Genomic DNA, 22,044 nt, shown 5'->3' on the forward strand with positions numbered 1-22,044 from the left:
CTTCAACGTCAATACTGAACGCTGAACCACCACGCGGATCTGAACTGCAGACGGTGACAGTTCCAGTTGATTACAATCGTAGGGACTGAGCATGCCTACGCACATTTACAAGGTCACAGATATGCGCTGAAAATTGCCAATTGTGATTAACTTCTAAGTTTTGCGATGGTGGAACAATTGCCGACAGAATATTTGCACGGCTAATCTCTCCTGTAGCAAAAAACAACCTCAACCTCAACCGCATATCAGTAGGGTGGGCGTGTTTGCGTTTAGTGTGCTCCTGTAAGTGGCACTTCTCGTAATTCTGGCATTGTTGTGTCCCAATCCGTTTCGGGTACTCCATTAGGCAACAGGCGATAAGATGGTCGGTTGACATCGGACTACGCTTCTGGGGTAAGCCTTCTACCCAATTTATATCCTGCTGCAATATAGGGAAACACCTGGATACCCTGCATCACCCGTTCAAAAAAGGACTTTGCTGCTTGATAGACAGTTCTATTCCACCCATAAAAGTAACTCCAACAGTCCGTTGCTGTGCGCCTTTATGGTAGCATTGCAATTTCCCTGGAAAAATAGAGCAAATTCCTGCTGGGTTGCAAATTAACAAGACCAGCTTTAAGAGATTTAAAGGGCGTCGGTTCCTCTCTAATAACTCATTTAATGGGTTTATGCTGAACCTTTATTAATTACAATGCCTGCTCCTCCAAGAAGAATATAAAACAGAGCGAATTATGTGAAGTTGGCGCCGTTCCACAAATCCCTAAACAACAAGTCACATGTAAAGTCCTCCGCTGACGACCAGCGATGCACCTGTGATGTAGGAGCTTGATCTGGGTGAGCACAAAAACAGGATAGCCTCGGCCATTTCTTCTGGCTTGGCGGCCCTCTTAAGCGGCGTGTTGGATATAACACTGGCCCTGAGTTCTTCACCCAATGCAGACGTCATCGGAGTGTCCGTCCATCCTGGTAAGACGGTGTTGCATCGGATGCCATGAACCGCCAATTCTTTTGCCGCAGCTTTTGTCAGGGCCTCAACGCCGGCCTTCGAAGCGGCGTATGCGCCATGGTTGACACCGCAGAGCTTGGCCGACGAGCTGGTCACGTTTACAATGGCTCCGCCTCCTTCGGGTAGCGTTTTGTCGGAGCGGAGCATTTCCTGACTGGCTGCACGCGTTACTGCGAAGGCACCCTAAAATAGGAGGAAGCGAATAATGAAAGGCAAGCATAAGTTTTACTCTTTGTGCAAGAAAAGTGTGTGAAAGAAAACAATACATTCCATAAGCGTGCTCATATCGAGTGATATGAGGCGTGGCGATCTGTGTGCATTTGCGGGCCCATCTCTTCGGCGTTACCAGCTGCCAATGTTACTTCACCGAACGTGGGGAACATGTTCTGATCACAGATTGCGGGGAAATCCCTACCTGAATACCTGCGTCCACAGTAACCACGCCACGCCCACCTCCTGGACTGCCGGTCGTTTCGCCACAAGAGCCTCTGAAAACCTTAAGCTGGTCGAGAAGGCTAGATCGAAGAACACGACCAGAGGGCTCCTGTTCTGTGCACTGCTGCTGAGAGACTACATACAACCAACACTTTCAGGAATTTCTATTGCCTTCCTCTCACAATAATAGATGTAGATGATCTTGCTCGCAACAGGACTGGGATAACGATTGCGTAGCACAGAGCATGTTGTATGCATTTTCGGCACCCTTCATGCATAGGCAATTTCTCGTACATCCGGAGCGATTTTAAAAGATACTCTTGCTTTACGTTCCCCGAAACCTACACCGAGTACAGTGCGGACTAGCATAGGATCGCAGCAAAATAAAGTCGCATCCGTGTGAGCGATCCACACTAAACCGTAATTACTTTATGAAATCGGTTCATCTCCGATGACAAAGAGTAGGAAGTTGCACATGAGCGCAACATCGAGAAACTTTAGGGGTGATGGAGATGAATGAAGGAATGAACGAGTGGATGTGGCCATGGTGCAGTGAATGAATAAATGAATCCAACCCACTTTTTACACGTGAAGCACACGTGCGCACTCCACACGCCTCTGAGGCCTCCAAAAACTTCGGTGCCTTCTTACCACACTCTTAAAGAAGAAAATGTGAGAGCATTTAGTCTGATATTCCTTAATGTGTCATGAGTGTTTAATGTTCTTGGGATTGCCCCGTCAAAAGTCAATCTAGGCCCGGCACCATCGCCCTTGTATAGTATGCACTAGTCATCACCTTCTAAGATATTCGCGTACCTTCCACTGTAGTATCATAATTGTTTATACCAAATATTTTAGGGGAATCCCCCAAGGTGGAGTAGATTTGTAATAAGGGAGTAATTACTCATTGACGTCCACCCGAGCGCAGCCATACGGCCACAAAGGAAAGCTATACAGCTTTCACGGAAACTTCGTAGTTAAAGAAAAATTCGTCCTGGTCCGGGGTTCGAACCCGGAACCACCGCCACACCGGAGCAGTCGCTCTACCAATTGAGCTAACCGGGACGGCAAGCTTATGGTAGGGCGAGAGCGAATTGATCTATAACTCGAAGTGGGAACAGTGTTGACCAAATATTTTAGGGGAATCCCCCAAGGTGGAGTAGATTTGTAATAAGGGAGTAATTACTCATTGACGTCCACCCGAGCGCAGCCATACGGCCACAAAGGAAAGCTATACAGCTTTCACGGAAACTTCGTAGTTAAAGAAAAATTCGTCCTGGTCCGGGGTTCGAACCCGGAACCACCGCCACACCGGAGCAGTCGCTCTACCAATTGAGCTAACCGGGACGGCAAGCTTATGGTAGGGCGAGAGCGAATTGATCTATAACTCGAAGTGGGAACAGTGTTGACCAAATATTTTAGGGGAATCCCCCAAGGTGGAGTAGATTTGTAATAAGGGAGTAATTACTCATTGACGTCCACCCGAGCGCAGCCATACGGCCGTATGGCTGCGCTCGGGTGGACGTCAATGAGTAATTACTCCCTTATTATAATTGTTTATACTAATCCAACCAACTAATACACATTAATCAATTTTCTGCCGCGGTCCAGCTTCCAAACTTTGGAGGCCCTTATGAATTTTTAGCGGTGAGCCAACTTTCAAATTTCGGGGGTCCTCGCAGTTTCATCTTTAGCAGTAGCCTATGATTGGTCCACTGGTGGTCGTGCGGTGATGATTATGTCACGGCCAGCCCTCTCAATCGCATTCACAGATACCGGCGAGTCGTCATGCCCCTACTGGAGCAGTGGTAGAGCAGTTAACCGATGCGCCACTACGCGGCAAACACAGCCATCAGTGGGGTCTGTGAGACCCGAGCTCCCGTAATGCGCATGCGCAGCTTTATGACGGGCAGGTGGCAGCTGCAATGAATTTGAGAACGGTAGAGTTTTGCTCACAGTCTTATGGGCAGGTTGCCAACTTCCACAGTGGGCAGGCTGTGACCATGGCAAAAAGTCACCTCACTTTGTGGAGACGCGCCCCTACTCGTCCCTGTGGTTCGCTTCACCGCGATGCAGCCTCCCGAGCTTAGTTACCTTAACTAACGAGGGAAGGCACTGACGTCGCAGCGACAGGAGCGATACAGATGGCGTGATTGCTGCGCGCGCGTGTGGTGGAGGCGACCCTCTTCGGCTCGGGAACTTGGAAGTTGGACGCGCGCTGACGTTCATGCACGAAGCTACGCTCTTCACCGGCTCGATGGAAGGAACGTTCTCCCGGCGTGGGCGAACATTCGCTTGTAACCTTGCTGGTGGGTCGTACGTCCTCGATTCCTTAGCGTATTTTGTTGCTAGCTGGCGTTACTGTTGTTGTAGCAATAAATGCATGTTTGAGTCAGCCATAGTGCCGTTCCTTTGTTTTCCCTAAGAGCAAGGCCCGCCGTGGTCGGCGTGCGCTCGGTAGCGTACGCGATCACGGGGTGGGATCTGGGTGGTTTTGAACTGTGTCAGCCGCGGTTAAGCCGGAAGAACGTCTTTACCTCCCCTTTTAAAAGCCCACATCTGGCAGCCCAACGTGGGGCCCGCTCCTCACTCCGCCAATCAGGAAATTTCGTGGGGGGGAATTCCAAACTTTCCAGTGATCTCTGGTTGGTCATTTGGAGTCATGCGAGCCAGATGACGACATAAGAGAAGGGACCACTCAGGGCATTCGATTATGGAGAAGCAGGAAATTGAAAATGACAGCCTGAATGCTATCGAATTAAAAAAGGCAACTTTTTTCGCACTCGAAACTTTATAAATCGACGAGCATACTTTACGTTCATGAACAAAAGGTTAATTATATATTAGCGGCCACTGTCTAAAAGGAGGCGCATATGACCATAGTTTTTTGAAAGCAGAGATTTTTTTAAAGGCTATGATTTCACCGTCTCCTCGCACAGTGCATACAGTGTAGACAATAACGAGCATTTATGTGCATTTCCCTCTGTACTCTTCCACTGAATTAGTATTTTCCTGACGATGTGCTTAAAATGGTCTTCGGAGTTATACAACCTGCCAAGTCTTGCGAAAAGTGTCATTGCATGAGGAGATCACAAAATGAACAAGGGAGGGGAAAACCTCAGGTTGCTTGAGCCAACGTTTCGACAAGGGGACTTGTCTTCTTCTGGGCAAAGCGTTCATCAATGGCAGGGAATAAATAGGGCCTTCGCTCCGAGGAGGAAGGCCCCGGAGGTGGGGAAGGAAAGTGGTGTGAGAGGGGATGCGTGTCAGTAAGGTGAAGGAGGTGAATCTTGATTCGTTAAGCTGCAATAGTAGAAAAACTTATATCCGGGGGGTGTGTAAAGGCTTTGAAGGGGCTGCGACGGGGGGGGGGGGGGGAGGCGCTGGGTGGACCTGGAAAACTCAGATAAGAGGATTAGTCAGCGTGGTACAGGGAAATGAGAACAAGGCAAACAAAATAGGCTGGCACTGGAAGGAGAAAGAAAGGGGGGGGGGGCATTTCCGAGGAAGGACAAGGCAGGGGGGGGGGGGGGTAACAGTAATGTCATGGTTTCCGAGAACTGATAGAAGGGGATTAGGTGAAGAAAAAAAGAAAAAAAAGGTGAACAAAGGGAGAGGGTGAGAAGGCCGGAAATAGGGTGGAAGATATGACGTGGGAAGGGTGCAAAGAGCGATAATATACTTATGCGAGGTTCTAGGAAATGGTCTGACTACGTGCAAGACATTAGTTAATTATAAATTATGCTAACCCTTGAATGTACCTGAGAGATTCCAGGTTTATTCTGGACATGTGAATCCCTGTTGGTTGCAGTGTTTTAAATTTGTGGAATAGGAATGCTTCTCTGTATTTTCTGTCCCTAGTCGATTTGAAGCCTGACTGAAGAATGAACAATTTGAGTTCGTCGAATTTGTGATGGTGTTGATTAAAATGGGTCGACACTGCCTTCTGTTCATTCCGTGTTGTGTCAGCCCGGTGCCCGTTTAATCTGGCACTCATTGTCTGCCCGGTTTCACCGATATATTGTTTCTGGCAGAAGGAGCACTGGAGCATGTAGATAATATTGCAGGTATTTTGTGACTTTCACTACTTTAAAACAAGCCGCGTTTGTCGTGCAAGTCGTCCCTGAGTGCGCGCAACCTGGTGGGATAGGACCAGCTGGGCGTTCTAAAAAAGCGGTGTAAAGAAACGGTACATACACCTCTCAGTTGTTGGTTATTACTTGGAGGATACATTCGAGTACAGACCTAGATACCTGTAGAGCAGTACCAATCAAAACTGAACTATAAGTTAACCACACTTTTCTGAATATTAGTACTTGCAACGTGCTAACTCCCTTTTGCATCCGTCAACACCTTATCTTCATAGCCCATTTCTTACAGCATCAGACTTCGAACAGGTCCTCTAGGACGTTTCCAACTCATGTCCAGGATCAAACTAGTTAACGACTCATGTTAATATTCCGCTCTTTGTCACTTCGGTAGAGTAAAGACACTCATGCTTCGTGCTATGGTATGAAATGCGTCTGAGCTAAACCACTGTGTAGGTGAAATACTGCTATCTCGCTGTCTCTAGGCATGATCCTGGCATTTATTGAGAAATGCAAGGGCTCAGACAAGGGCTACTTTTCATGCGTCGCACCTGGAGCGTGCAACCTGCATGTAACCCGTTGGATATTTGTGGACGTAAAAGGTTGCACGAAACGCCAGGAAAGAAAGCGACGAACATTTGGGAAACTGATTTATAACTGTTACCTCTCATTAATTCATTTAGCAATATGAGCATTGTTTGGGAGGCCGTTACAGTCGTCGGCTGTTAATTAAGATACTTTTGATTCTTGGAAGAGCACCACAAAGACAGGTCACTAGCCATTGAAGCATTTCATATTTCATCACGCAGGCTACCATAAACACAATATTTAAAACGGATCACAAGGGATACTTCCAGATCAACTCCCACCTTCAGATTAATCCGGATCACTTCATCAAACAGTTCGTCGGTACAGTCAGCGATGGGTGTGAGGCCAGAAATTCCAGCACAGTTGACAACGATACTGAGAGGCTGTGGGAACATGGTGCGGATGTTGTGGAAAAGCTCGTCCACAGATGACGTATTACCCACGTCAACATGCATCGCACAGTGTTTTGGACCACCTGCGCAGATACAACCCGAAGCATCATATTCGACACCATATCGAAAGTTTCAGAGTTATATGGCGCTTCGAACACGTCAAAAACATATGAGACAGACTGGACAAGCTGCGCAACCTAAGCAGAAACGCAAAACCCTATTTCCCACTCATCTCACGTGACTGCATCTAACAAATATATAAGCATATCTATGGAATTCAGGACCTAGCATTGAATGCAATGATGGATTTGGCGCACGTAAAGGGCTCGTGCCCTAACTCATTTACTCTACTCGGTCCTTGGACACCGGAACAGGAGTGGAAAGGGGGGGGCAGCCCCTCACCTCGAAGCTTCATTTCTTTGAGCTCAGAGCATATTTCTAAAAAATACTTGTTCTACGGCGCTATTTATGTAAAGCGCACCGTGGCTGAGCTAGTTGGCTTTGTAGCCAGACTTCAAGCTTTTCGATGGAGTAAATTAAATAGATCACGCCACAACAGAATTCGTTCACTGGCTGACACCTGTTCATTTGTAGGATCAGTAGAATTGAAACTGTATATGCGGGACCGTTTCTAGAGCAGTCATTCTTTCCACGTGTGTTTAAGTGAGCGTAAATGAAACGAAAAGGCAACAAAAATGGAAACAGCAGAGCGAGAAGATTTTAGGTTAAGGAGAATGATTACCGGTGCACTTCATGTTCATTACTGTGGGGCGAAGCCCACATAGCGTGGAAGTTTCAATGAACCCAGCGTGCATTTCTTCTGCAGAACCTAATATTTGTATGGCCTTGTGTTCACATTCTAGTGGTCCAGTTTTCGTTTTATTTGGCGCTGATTATGCACCTTTATAAGGCTGGCCATTTAAGTTTTATATGCTTTAGACAAAGGAGCCTTCGGAAGGCCGGAACAAAATAAACAGAAGAAATATTGAATAAATGTTTAGCCGAAACCACTGTTAAAAAACTCCATGTCTTTCCCCATCCCCAGTCAAGCTAGCTGGAAGCTAGCTGAGCCACATAATTGTAAACGCGCTTGAAAAGACATGCCCTACCGCCGATCGCGAATAGCACTTTGGTGGTTCCTGCGAAGCTGCCTGCTTCCTCGGCAACGCCGGGTCACGTCTGAAGTCGCACGTGCCTTGTGAGGCATAGGGCAAACAATGCGCTGATGCATACAGCACAGGTGTTTGCGCTTCACAACCGCGCCTCTAGTTCCCAATCCTTCCCTACAAGTGTACCGCCGTCGGCAAAAAGCTCGCAGCACGGGTGAAGAACGACGCATGCTCTTCAGCTCTTCACACGATGGGCTGTAGGTTGCTGGTGAAAACTTGTAAAATGAACAGTTACAGCAACTGGTGCAGCTGCTGGCCGCAGTTATCCGTGCTTGGCGTCAACGGCAAGAACGCACTTCAGGGGGATAGCCACAGTCGTGTTCGCAGACCGACATTTGCCAAAAACCGCGTCGAACGGACTGGCCCTCCCTTAGCCAACACTTCGGCACACGGTTCCCTGCATCCGCATCGTACGCACGTTCCTCAAAAACCTTCGTTTACGCGTCCAAAAAAAATGGCTGTGGCTTATCTAAGGTAAAGCCTGGATAAGCGAAAAGCTCTCGCTGCTTTTCAGCCAACTCCCAAGCTACTACTTCTGGATCGGTGTTTCTGCGCCGTCCGGCTGTTGCTTCTTCTTCTCCTTCTATGGCGAGTGTCTGCGCCTGTTCTATGGGCAAGCGCGCCTTTTATACGCCGCCTTCCAAATGTGCACGGCTGCAGAGAAAGGTCAAATGGTGGCGAGGATGGCCGCCTCTTCTATGGCCGCCGCCACCGCTCACGCGTTATCGCCACGCCTTGCGAAAGAACCTTCTCCTCTTGGTACGGCGGCGTGGACCGCGGGGCAGCGGCGAAGGGTAAAACGGTGGCGAAGGGGAGAAGCGGCGACGTTCAGACGACGGAGTCAGCGCGCGGCGGCGACGACGGCTGCGGCAGCAGCGGCCACCTGCGCTCAGCGTGACGTCGCTCGGTTTCGCGCACGCGCAGCTGTGGCTAAAATTCACCACGGCGCACGCCAGAACCGGTGTTGACGAGCCTAGTGAAGCTTTTCGCTTCAAAATCCCCGCAGCCAGCCAACGATCTGACGTCCGCCGTGTTTAAAAGCCAAATGGCCGTGGAGGAGCGTCGGTGCTACCTCGAGATTCTAGACGATTTCCTCCCCTCGAGCAGCGATTCGAGGCGGGTGTATGATTTCGGCGGTTACTCTCTCGGAATACCTGCTTCTTTCCACTGTTGCCACAGGACAGTTTCTGTGGTAGCCACCCTGCGATTGTGAATTCCACGCACTCGCCATACTCTCCACCACAGTAAGCAGTCGGAGGCTAATTACCGCGGAAAGGGAAAGGCATGGCGAGAGCGCTACAAAAAGAGACAGGTTGCCACTCGGAGGCTGGTTACCGTGGAACGAGAACTGATATCGGAGGGAGAGGAGGATATGGCGAGAGTGTAACAAACCATAACCAGATAGGGGTTGCCAATATGCTCTTGCCATGTCCTTTTTTTTCCACGGTACCCCTCTCTTTCCGAGGTAACCAGCGTCCGAGTGGTTCTCATGGCAACGCACACACCGGTTACGCAGACTACTGCTACTACTACTACGACTACTATTAGGTCTACTACTGCGAATTGTACTATTAATACCAGTGCTACTACTACTATTATTACTACTACTACTGCTACTACTACTTCTGCTACAGCTACTCCTACTACTTCTACTGTCATTGCTACTGCTGCTGCTGCTGCTACTACCTCTACTACTCCTACTAATTCTAATACTAGTACTGTACTACTGATACAGGTATTTCTACTTATAATACTGCTACTACTACTCCTACTGCTAATTCTTGTATTGCTGCTGCTATCATTAGTACTAGTACTTCTAATTCTTCTACTGCTACTGCTATTACTACTCCTACTACTGCTACTGCTATTACTACTCCTACTACTGCTACTGCTATTATTACTACTACTCTATCGACATGAAGTACAGGAACGGGCGCTTAACAGCTATCAAGGAAAGCTGGGCTAGTTGGTGTGTCATCATTATTTAAAAGCTTAGCGCATAAAACAAGGACAGAGACATAGGAGACAGGACTAGCGCTAAACATCAATTGATGATTTACTGCGAAAAGCAGGTACATAAAAGCAGTCTTACGGCACATGCGCACACTGAGTCAGAACGAGCACAAAATCCAAATTTGGCAAACTGCTCCTAAGATACTTTTCTTCCTTTTTGGACAGGCAAAGTGATATCGTGCTGACACAGTTATCACCTTCCCTGTTAATATGATAAGCTTCACAAATCTCACGGGCTAACCTTGGGCCTCCACTACCAAGCATATACGTGGCATCAAACGCCAGCACGTACCCGCACCGCTTACAATGCGTGGCCAGAAACAATGCATCGCTGTAGAATAATAAAACGTGGCAGCGCTTATTAATCGACGTTTCGGATAGACCCTGGCGGTGCAATGCAAATTTCGGAAGTGACAGCTTTTAAACATACGTTAGGGTCAGGCTTAACGTGAACTACCAGCCCCCCCAAAAAAATGAGCAAGGCGGAAGAGAAGAAGAAAATGGAACGAATAAAATTAAGGGAGGAATGAAAACACATTGAAAAGTGCACAGACTGACACCAACCAGTCCTACAAGTGGAGGCAGATATCCGGTGGAGGGGGCTAGAGAAAGGTTAAGAAGGTGTAAGGAGGAGTAAGAGAGAAGGTTAAAAGCACCTCAAATAAACGGTCACGGTTTCCTCCTAATGCTATGAATGAAGTAAAATCAGCTCCGAAAGGCCAGAAAGAGGCGCAGCAGGGCAACAGTAATCGAAACTTATACCCGTTACCGCATTTTTGTTAAAAGCGTGAAGCGCCTGACACATGAAACAGTTTAGGAATGTGCGAAAATGGGCATACAGAGCTTTAAGAGGAGGTAGTGACGAAGAGAAAATAAGGGTAAATAAAGTGGAACGGGCAGCCAGAGATTGATCCATGGCCCGGTGGCGCCAAGACGGGGGAAAGATAGATAGATAGATACAGAGAGAGGGAAAGGCAGGGATGTTAACCAGAAAGGATTCCGGTTGGCTACCCTGCACAGGGGAAGGGAATGAGGGGAATTAAAGAGGAAAGAGAGAAGGAACGGGAAATAATCACAGTCTTTCAATCAAGGCAGTCTCTCTCAAAAAAAAAACAAAAGAGTGTAACGGCCGTAGTTAGGGCAACCCCGACCCGGATACTACGAAGCGCAACCATCTCTGCACGGGTAAGACCACGGGGGAGGGTTACCGCACACGGAGGGATTAGAGAAGGTGGTGAGGCCGACATTCACCACCTGCTGTGGGTTTGCCCGGCGTTGAAGCCGAGAACAATTCGGCACCTGGCGGCAGCGGGTCTTTTGCCCGATAATAGTGCTTCATGCACCGCTTGGACACAAGTACCTCATTATCGTTCACTGCTCGATTTTATTAGATCAGCGAACCTTTACTCATTTATTTAGGCATCCTCATTTATCATTACATGCCGTTTTATGCCCTGAGGCAATCAACATCGCATTAAAAAAAAAGAGTGCCTTGTAAGCCTCGATGGCGGTTGACTGTTGTGGCCACGGACCGAGGATTTGGCCTCTGTGAAAGGGCGAGGATCCAGGCGGTCCAGAGCACAGCGCAGCTTATGTCTTTCGGCCCCAAAGGCAGGGCACTCACACAAGAAATGAGTGATTGTCTCTTCACAGGCGCAGTTCACACAAGAAGGGCTGTCGGCCATCGCGATCCGGAAAGCATACTTATTCCTGAAGGCAACACCGAGCCATAGACGACACAGTAATGTTGCTTCATGACGCGCTACATCACACGGAAGACGGAGGCGCAGTCCAGGGTCCAATGTCCTGAAACGACGGTTGCACAACTCTCCAGTGTTCCACGCTGAAAGTGTGAGCTCCAACCTCAAGGAACGAAGCCCAAACGCTGCGTCAGCTCTCGTCACGGGGATATTAACGGGGATTCCGTCATTGTGGGCAGAACGGGCAGCTTCGTCAGCCTGGTGATTGCCATGAATGCCGCAGTGGCCCGGCAGCCACTAGAAAATTATGTCATGTCCTTTCAATGTGGCGTCATGGTACAGCTTGCGGATTTCGGCAACGAGTTGTTCGTGTTACCCACGGCGTAGTGCAGTTTGCAGGCCTTGAAGGGCTGCTTTAGAGTCGGTGAAAACTGTCCAGTCATGTGCAGATTCCTGACTGATTAACTGAACTGCAGCTCGTAGGGCAGCTAGTTCTGCACCAGCTGAAGAGGTGAGATAGGTAGTCTTCACCTTCATTAAAATAGACCTGGCCGGTATCACCACAGACCCAGCAGAGCTTGTTGAAGTCACTGAGCTATCTGTGTAGATATGTATGCGGTGTTTATGATTAAAATGCAAATGATGCAGTGTCAGTTGCTTGAGAGCAGGCAACGTTAAATCAGATTTCTTATTAATTCCCGGAATAGATAGGTGCACCCGGGGTTCATGGAGACTCAATATGGGTGAGCATTACCTTGATGGATGGCCGAACTGCGAAGGAAGATAGGCACGGTGAGCTTGAATTACATTTGCAAACGCATTATGTGGTCTGAGTACGGGAATAGCTGCAAGATGATGACTCGGAACTCGCGTGAGGTGCCGAATATGTGTTCTCATGGTTTCAGCAGCAGTGTATGAAGAAACAGGATGCTCCCCACCGACAAGAATAGTAGCTGCCCTTGAGGCACATTTAGGTAGCCCAAGGCAGATTCGTAGAGCTTGCGCTTGAACACTTTCATCTGTCTGAAGGTTTGTCGTTCTAATATTGTTTAAAATGGGAAAGCTATACCGCATGTATCCCAGGAACAGCGAACGGTACAGTTGAAGCATCGAGCGTACAGATGCGCCCCAGGACTTTCCCCCAAGGAAGGAGGGAATATGAACAATCGCTGTCAGTTTCTTTCGCATGTCGTAAAGATGGGGACTCCGCGAGAGGTTCCTATCGATAACAACGCCAAGGAAGCGATAGTTTTTCTCATAGGGAATGGCGTTGCCTTAATATATATTTGGGGTAACATGTCATTTTTTTTCGCGTGAACGCCACGAGAGAACATTTCTCGGTTGAAATATTTAGGCCCTGCTGACGAAGGTATAACGTCAGTATCGTTGCCGCCTTTTGTAGTCTCGCAGGAACTTGGGGACGGGTCACGCTTGATGCCCAAATACAGATATCATCGGCGTATATTGAGATCTGAACAGATTGTGGCAATGAGTCAACCAGGCCGATGAGAGCTGTGGATCACCTTCCAGAAGTGAAAGTAAGTCATACCCCAGAATAGTTCTGTTGAATGCTCGCAGCATTCTTAACAAGGTCACAGAATTGGAATTTTTATTGCTCTCAGAGAACCCGCATGTCGTTTGCATAACGGAAACATGGCTCAACAGTGATGTTTCTTCTGATTGCATTGTTCCTCCTGGCTACACAATGCTCAGATGGGATCGAGATTCCCGTGGGGGTGGTGTGGCCATTAGTGTGAAGTCATCGCTCTCAGTTTCCACGATTACGAGCGAAATGCCAGAGTCAGTGTGGTGTAAAATTATGTTTTCTGGTGCTGCGTACGTCATAGGAGCAATTTACAGGCCACCGAATACTTCACCCGATTTTCTCGATAAGTTAAATGAGTTTCTTTTCAGTCATGTAACTAGGAGCACCCGCCTGCTAATGACTGCCGATTTCAACTTCCCACATATTGATTGGGGATTGACTACGCCTGGGCATACAGAAATTTCTAGCGCGGAAAAATTGCTGGATATTGCTTTCTTTCACAATTTGAGACAAGTAGTTGGACAACCTACACGAATATCGCCTCAGTCACAGTCATTACTAGACTTGGTGTTCCTCTCAAATAATGTAGGAGATATTGAAACAAATGCACCGATGGAATATCTGATCACAAAATTATTTTCGTGAAAGTGCTTACTTCTGCAAACGTTCCTACGGAACCTATGGTGCGAGTAGAAATCAAAGAGTACGGGAAGGCCGATGATACATCCATCCTGGATTACCTGGAAACTTGTTTTGATGAATTTGAAAGTGCCTCTGAAAATGCATCAGTTGACTGGTTATGGCAGCGTCTTAAAGTTATCATCAGTACTTGTGTCGACCGGTACATTCCAACTAGAGTTAAGAAAACAAAGCAGCGCAACCCATGGGTCACCAGGTATATCATTCACGCGAAACGGAAGTTGAAAAGATTGCGTAGAAAGAAAGCCGACTTCAACGACATACAGGTTTTACGTCAAAAAATAAAAATGTTGCTATCGGCTGCAAAAGAAAGATTTTTCAATCACACTCTTAGTGGTTTTCTGCGAAATTCTCCAGAGAAATTTTGGCGCTATCTTGATAAAAAAAAAGGAAAGAGTAAAGCAGGTGACAGTGGGAGCCGAACTTATTGCAGATAAAACGAATATGGCCGACCACTTCCATAAGTATTTCCAATCTGTATTCGCAACAAACACGAGCCAAAGCGACGCACACGGCGAAGCACATTCTCGTGAAACGTCTATCGATGCTATCAGCTTTACTCAGAGCGAAGGGCTGGCATTAATGGAGACATCCTTAGATGGATAGAAGCGTACTTGGCGAAACGCAAACAGGCGGTACGTGTTGACAATTGCGAGTCTGGCTCTTTGGATGTCTATTCTGGTGTACCACAGGGTTCTGTGCTGGGGCCATTGCTATTTCTAGTTTATATCAATGACGCAGTATGTGCTGTTGGAAATTCTGTTAAACTGAAACTATTTGCGGATGATTGCCTCATTTATGCACCTGTCACATGTGAAGGAGATCAGATTAACATTAACCAAAACTTGCAGGCTTTTGCACTTTGGTGTGAGAAATGGGAAATGAAAATCAACTTCAATAAGACCACATTTACCCATATAACTAAGAAACGAAATATAATTTCTTTTCAGTACAGTATTGCAGGTCACGATTTGGTTAATGTTAGTACATTCAAGTATCTGGGGGTGTCAATTTCTCACAACCTAAGTTGGCACAATCATGTCGAAAATGTTTGTGCGGTGGCACATAGAAAACTGTGTTTTCTAAGAGGAAAGTTGGGGAGAGCAACGAAAGATGTCAAACTTTTAGCATACAAATCTCTCATACGGCCTTCCCTAGAATATGCATCTGTAGTATGGTCTCCTCGGCAGAAGATTCTTTCAACGGAAATAGAAAAGATTCAAAGACGTGCAGCGAGATTTATTTGTTCCAAATACAGGAAAACAGATTCGGTAACGGAGATGTTAAACTCATGTAGTCTAGAAACATTACAAAAAAGACGTAAAAAGCAGAGATTAAAAATATTTAATAATAATAATATAATAATATTAATATTAATAATAATAATAATAATAATAATAATAATAATAATAATAATAATAATAATAATAATAATATATATTAATATTATTTATGATTTGGTAAATATTTTACCAAATCAATAATAATAATAATAATAATAATAATAATATAATATTAATAACATTTATGATTTGCTAAATATTTTACCAAATCATTCACGGAGAAATTAACATCAATAAAAAAAAATATCTGCAGCCTCCAGGTAGACTAAGCTCCCGCGTTAACCACCACAAAGCGATTCGGCCGTGCTTGACACGAACTAACGTCTTTCGCTGCTCATTCTTTCCGGATCCTATTGAGCACTGGAATAAACTGCCCGCTCACGTTGCTGAGTCTACAGGTGTAGCGGCATTCTTGAATGCACTTGGGGATTCCGTCTAGGCATGGGATTCTTGCAGATGGGCGCGTAACTGATTGTCCAATATTGCTTTTTGTATAGCAAGTGGTTCTACAGTGGTGTGAACTGTGTTGCGTTTCAATGCTCTCTTGTATTGTATGCTCAAAGAATCTTGTTCATTCATGGTTATATATGCATTTTTTTTTCTCTTCACTTTCCCTCCCTGTAATGACCCTCAAATGAGGGTTGACAGTATTCATAAATAAATAAAAATAAATAAATGTTGAAAAGAGTTGGGCTCAACACGCCACCCTGCGGGACTCCGCGCGAATTTAGATGCGAAGTGGTTGGTCCGTCTTCAGTCTGGACAAAACACTACCTCCCTGACAAATAGCTGCGTATCCAGCTGAACATGAGGCCTCCAATCTCAGCAGCTTCTAACGCGTCCAAAATGGCCTGATGCGTTACGTTGTCGTAGGCACCCTTGACGTCCAAGAAAAGTACCACAGTCAATCTTTTCAAGTTTCTTTGGTGCTGGACAGATGATACAAGGTCAACCACATTGTCAATGGAAGAGCGGCCACGTCGAGACCCAGACATAAATGCAGGGTAAAGTTGGTATCGCTCCAGGTACCATTCCACGCGTGTTAACAACATACTTTCCAAGACTTTCCCGACACAGCTGGAGAGTGCAATTGGTCGGTATGCTGTAATGTCGAGTGGTGATTTTCCCAGTTTAAGGAGTGGTACAAGACGACTGGTCTTCCATGCATTAGGAACTATGCCCTCACACCATGACTTATTGTATGTATCCAGAAGAACCCGTCGAGCCTCTTGGCCAACGTTGGCGAGCGCGGAGTATGTCACACCATCGGGCCCCGGCGATGACGACCTTCTGCAACAAGCCAGCGCAGCGTCAAGTCCCTCCATGGAGAAGAGGTTATCCATTCGTGAATCCCACGAGGGTGGAACATCACTCCAGAGCAGCGTTGTGGATGGGTTGCGTTGGCCTGTTATTCTTGCGCAAAATTCTTCGGCTACCGCGATCTCGCTGCGTTTTTGGTGGAGCGCGAGGGATTTAAACGGGTGGCGCTGTTGAGGGGACGTGCGAAGGCCACGGATCGCATTCCAAACGCGTGACAAAGGCTTTCGTGGGTCAAGTGTCTCGCAAAATGCTCTCCAACGTTGTGTCTACAGAGCTTGAATTCTGCGCTAGATGTTCTTCTGTAGGCGTCTTGCATCTCTGAGGTCTAAGCGCGACATTGTGCGTCGGTATCTGCGCTCTGCCCTACGCCGTTGTGCCCGCAGTCGTTGTAATTCAATAATAAAGTCGGTGTACTTTGCGACGGGGTTGTAGCAACACGCTTCGCTCTCCATGACCTCCTTAATTTTTTGTTCAAGACCTGCCGAGAATCCTTTCATGCATGCATCCTCCATACGTGCTTTAAAAACTGTCCAATCAATGCGCTGCATACGTGTGGCAGAACGGGACGTGGAATGGCCGGTAAAATTCAGGTAGGTTGGGATGTGATCACTGCCATGGGTTTCTACATTCGAAAACCATCGGACGTTGTTGGTTAGGCATCGCGAAACGAAAGTCAAATCTAGGCAGCTGCTATAGGTCACCCCTCGAATATAAGTCAGGGTTCCGTCATTCAGGCACTGGAGGCCATGGTCAGAGGCGAAGGAGGCGAGTTTTCTTCCTCTAAGGTTCATCCCAACGCCTCCCCACATGGTGTGGTGAGCATTGAAGTCACCCATAATCACCCATGGACCGGAAGTGGCTCGCATCAAATCACTCAACCTTTTTTCGTCAAAGCGGCTTGACGGTGCCATGTACACAGCCAAAAGCGTAAACTTGAGGTCACGGCTCTTCACTGTGAGGCAAACATACTGGTTCTCATTGTGTGGGGGAACCGAATGAAGCACATATGTAAGTTCACGCCGATTGTAGACGATGACTTTGCTGGTTCTGTTGCGGGTGGGGGAAGTAAAAGCTTCATAACCGGATAATCGCAAAATGTTGGGCAGATTGGGTTCACAGATAACAAGAATGGGATAGCGGTTTTCATAAACATAATGACGAATATGTGAAATCTGGGACTGGAGCCCGCGGGCATTCCACTGAAAAATAAAAGCTTGCTTGACTTTCTTCGTAAAATATTGTTCCGGGGGAGCCATGGTGCCTTCTAATGTAGAGCTGCAAGAAGTGGCTGTAGCGCGTCCAGTACTTGCAGTGCGTTGTGTGCTGCTGGCGTGCGCAAGCAGACAGCAGAGCACGCATGACATTCATCAGTGACGTTAGCATTGCAATCACTTGTATATCTTGGCCCTTGTCGGAATCGTGCCTTTTGCCCGGATCAGTCGTAGGTGTTGCAGACATGGGGTGCGGCAACGTACCTGACGAAGTGTGCGGTGTAGGCTGTGGTAGTAGTGGCCACGTTGTGTCAGAGGCAGCAGGGCATGTTTCATGAGTCGCCAGGCTTTCCTGATTTGTTGTCGGTGGAGGCGGACAAGCTGCACTGCCGCTTGGGGTCTTCTCTTCAAAGGTATTTGTTTCCTTCAACGACCTTCGGCGGCGGCGCGAACGACGTCGTCGCACCTTTGCAGCGGCTTCTCTGTGGGTGGAATGATCACGCACCATTTGCTTCAGTACCGCCCTCTCTGTCTTTAGGCGAGGGCAGTCCTTCGAGGAAGAGGCGTGAGGGCCACGACAGTTGGCGCATTTCAAGGCTGTCGCGCGGCAACTGTCGCCGCTATGTGGCTGAGAGCATTTTGGGCCCACAATGGAGTTGTGATTGACCCCGCTCACATGACCAATCTTCATACATTTCCGGCACTGTAGCGGCTTAGGTACGAATGCACGAACTGGGTGACGAAAGTGCCCCACCTTCACGTATGATGGAATGCAGTCACCCTTGAAAGTCAGCTTGATGCATGTAGACCTTCCAAGGCGCTTAACTTGCATTATGGAAATGCTGTTGGTTGCCGGCTTGATTAAGATGGGCAGGTCGGCGTCAGGGATAGCGATGTCGACGTTGTAAATTACGCCAGCCGTGGTTCCGCTGTCTTGTAGAATAAGTGGGCGTACACTGATATTTCCCAGTTTGGTGATGGCGGCCAAACTGTCCAGCTCGCTTCGCTTCATGACATCAGTGGCAATAATGTTTTTGTGCGGGTTAACTCTAACGTCTTTAATCCCTCCTGGTACGAGGATTTCAAGGAATACGGATATGGCTTGCCTGTTCAGGAGATTCAGGTTTTCTGTTGGGTCCAAAGGCACGAACAAGGCTGTATGGGCCTCGGCACTTCGCGCCGTGATGACCGTATACGTACTTGAGGACGTCGTTGACGTCTACTCAGTTTGTCTGCGCACTCTGCGCTTGGCCTTCTTACTAACGACGGGTACAAACCCATCGTCGGTCGAGGAGTCATCACTTCTAGGAGTCGAGTAGTCATCACCGTACACAACGGTGTCCTGGCTGCTTGAGTCACTCGCGGCGTACAGGCGCTTCCTCTGGGCGGCCGTTTCCGACCCACCAGGATCCACAGAAGGCATAGCAGCCTCCACTTCCATCGCCCTGACACAAGGGGAGCAGAACCTCCCTAATTACGGCACAAATTATCAAAAAACTGCAGAGATGTGAAGCCAGCGTTCTGACACAGAACAACTTCTTTCTCCTTCAGTCCAAGAGGGGGGAAAATCAGATGAAAACCCATTTTAGTGCGAAAGCGCTACTTCACTAGGAAAGCTGGGAAACCCGGCGTATGCGTGAAGCCTCAACCTTTGAATCAACGCCCCTCCCCTCCCCGCGCGGCTGACGGCAAGATCTGCATGCCGTTGCCTTTAAGGCGGTGTTGCCTCAAGTGCTTTCGCAACTCCGACACGGTTCAACTACGTTAAAACTTTACCATTTTTTTTCTTTAGCAGGCTGACGCCTACGCGCCATAGGCTAGTTTAATAATGGGGTAATAAGACTTTCTATGCGCTATACGAGATTTTACGTCCTGATGCGAGACATGGGCTATGACTGACGCTGTAGGGGAGGGCTCCAAATGAATTCAGGTCCTGTGAGGTTCTTGGACATGTGCTAACAATGCACACTTCATGGGTGTTGTTGCTATTTGCCTTCATCGACACGGAGCCACCGCAGTATTGATTCAAACCGGCGATCTTGGGGTCAGGGACCGCACGCCTAAGCCAGGTAGCCACTGTAACAGGTTTCAATTTTTAAGTTTTTTGTGTTCAGGCCAGCACAAAAATTGATCTCCTAAAACTGCGCGCTAATGTTAAGTTTGAGATATATACCTTTGGCTGCGGTTGAAAAGCACATTAGAGGGCTCAAATAGAACAGTACTGACATCTGTAGGGAGCGTTCATTACGGGGAATTTCAAACATTCTCGGCACACGAGGAAAGCGGTTGCAGGGTCCTTGCTCCGGTTAGCGTGCACTGGTTTCATTGTGTTGTGCTCTTTTCATACTTTTCCCCCGAAGGGCGCATTACTGCGGTGTGCTGGCACAACTGAATCTGCCAGACAAGTGCAGCGCGCATCGATAAGCGTATCGTCAACAAGCCGGAGAAGTGAACAAACCGCCGCATAATATATGTCCTGTTTCACAAACTTTGTAAAGCGTTGCCATTACACTCCTTCTTCCAAGCCTCTCGATTCAGTTCTTCTCAGGTAATAACAATGCCGAATGGAACTGCCCCTTATCGAAAAAAGAGTGTGTTAAAATGTATTTCGTCCATATCATATTTATTTCATATTAATTTCGTATTTTTGTGTTCCTATGCTTAAATTGCAATACGAATGTTTTCCAAGTATATTAGGAATAATATTTTGAATGTTCTTAGAGATACGTCAAAGGTACAACTTTTGCCCACTTAGCACACCTATAATACATTGAAAACAAACTGAAAATGCACATGAAATATATATATATCGCATTAAAAATAAACTGCAAATATACACTTAATACATTCTAAATATTGTCACTCCGGCTTAAAAAAGATGAGACTGGTTAACGTTGTCAAGAGCAGAGGAAATGACTGACCCGGCCATAAGCGATAAGCACGCGGAGCCCATTCTTGAGAAGACGCGGAGTTGTCATCAGTCAAGAGGTGTGTGACATAACAAGGTCAGGTGAAGGAATTCGAACGCGAAAGATGTCGCCACATAGAGCTAATGACGACAGAAAGTGACGTCAGCAAAGAAGATGTGCTCTGACGAGCACGATACTTGGCTTTCGTTATATGTACCCTCCGAGCGACGACACATTATCTTGCCCCGTGAGGCGCTTTTTGCGCAAAGACTCTGGGCCCCCAAATTCTCACACAAGTGCTGTACTGGTCGCGTTCGAACCGGGGGGTGATCTAGAACAGAATTGCTAGTCGTAACTTTCATCGGACATAATTCAGGAGTCGAACCAACAACAACGCGGGCGTCTAAAGGGGCTCGTATCCCTTGCCATTCGGGGTTTTTTCGCCGGCATGCTCTGGCCCGAAGTTTCCCAAGGCGTCCTTGCCGGTGCAATGCTATCACGTTTTCCACACGTAATGCAAATAAGTGGTGATTGCCTTCCTGCTGGAAGTTACCACAGACGGAAGGACGACAGGAAAGGGAGGGTTTTTACTGTTCCCCAAAACTTGATTTCGAGCCCTTGATTGCTCCACGGCAGCTTGAAGTGTGCCCCAAATATGCTTACGCGGACTGCCCACTTGTTACAATTGAAGTATACTTTGGACGAATCAAATTTGTGTTTACGAAAGTACGCTTTATATACATTGCCAACATGCAAATATCATTTCCCGTAACGCGGTTACGATCGCGAGACTGTTCTACGGCAGCTAGAAGTGGACTGAAAATACGTGTACAGGGATTGCCCGTTTGTTAGAATTGAAGTACACATTGGAACAATTAATTTCATATTTACGAAAGTACACTTTTTATTCATTGACAAGTAGTAAAACCGCATACTTGTTTTTTCAGACGTGTTGGAAGCATCCTTAAAGTGAGGTATTTTTGGCAAATTTTAAGAATATATTTCGAGTACCAAGCATGAACTTGGAGGAACCTATTTCATACATATTTTGAGTGCATTCATTATCAGAAATTATATTTACAATACAATCTGAATAACCCGTCGTATATTGCGAAAGAATTAGTTTTCGCTAAGAGAAAAGCTCCAAAAGATGAATAAACATGTGCTACGGTGTACCGCGGCCTGCCAAAAAAATTACACGGCTCCTCACATTGAAACCTGTACCGCCAAGAAGAGAACGAAATTTAAACAGGAATTGTTCGATGAAACCTACCTGGAAGAGACTGCGCCAGTTTCTGCGCTGCTTCAAGCCTTATGCAAGCGACGACAACTGTGGCACCGCGTGCAGCCAGAGCGCGGCAGGCGGCCTCACCGATGCCGCCAGAGCCGCCCGTCACTAGTGCCAACCGTCCACTCAAAGACATTGCTGACTAGTGCCTTCTTCCAGGTACGTTGACGACTCAGCTCGGCTCGAGTACAGTGCTGCACAGTACTGCTCTCGTTACATATTCGGATGCAGCAGCGCTAGCCCTCCTCAGATCACTGCCACGAGCTTTTACGACAGCTCGTTTCCGGGGCAAAGCAGTGCAAGTACGGTGACCCCAGCAAGCGCATCAAAACACGAG

At 47.3% G+C, this 22,044-nt stretch overlaps 1 protein-coding gene across 1 annotated transcript; it reads right to left on the bottom strand.

Annotated features, from left to right (window-relative positions):
- Positions 1-772: 772 nt before the first annotated feature.
- LOC149333986 ((3R)-3-hydroxyacyl-CoA dehydrogenase-like) lies at positions 773-21,843 on the bottom strand. The gene is made up of 3 exons (XM_089556155.1): positions 21,693-21,843; positions 6,399-6,592; positions 773-1,189 (listed from the first exon to the last, which is right to left on the bottom strand). The coding sequence occupies exons 1-3, from the start codon at positions 21,841-21,843 to the stop codon at positions 773-775; spliced, it is 762 nt and encodes a 253-aa protein (XP_089412281.1).
- Between the last annotated feature and the right edge of the window lie 201 nt (positions 21,844-22,044).

The sequence above is a fragment of the Amblyomma mixtum genome, chromosome 8 (genome assembly GCF_055824585.1).
Source record: "Amblyomma mixtum isolate Tamu chromosome 8, ASM5582458v1, whole genome shotgun sequence".
Taxonomy (NCBI): Eukaryota; Metazoa; Arthropoda; class Arachnida; order Ixodida; family Ixodidae; genus Amblyomma; species Amblyomma mixtum.

Excerpts from the sequence above, each read along its gene's own strand:
- LOC149333986 (XM_089556155.1), bottom strand. The coding sequence starts at position 21,843 with ATGTCTTTGAGTGGACGGTTGGCACTAGTGACGGGCGGCTCTGGCGGC. Across the intron at positions 6,593-21,692 it reads ACTGGCGCAGTCTCTTCCAG|GTGGTCCAAAACACTGTGCG; the intron begins GTAGGTTTCATC and ends GTATCTGCGCAG. Across the intron at positions 1,190-6,398 it reads TGATCCGGATTAATCTGAAG|GGTGCCTTCGCAGTAACGCG; the intron begins GTGGGAGTTGAT and ends CTCCTATTTTAG.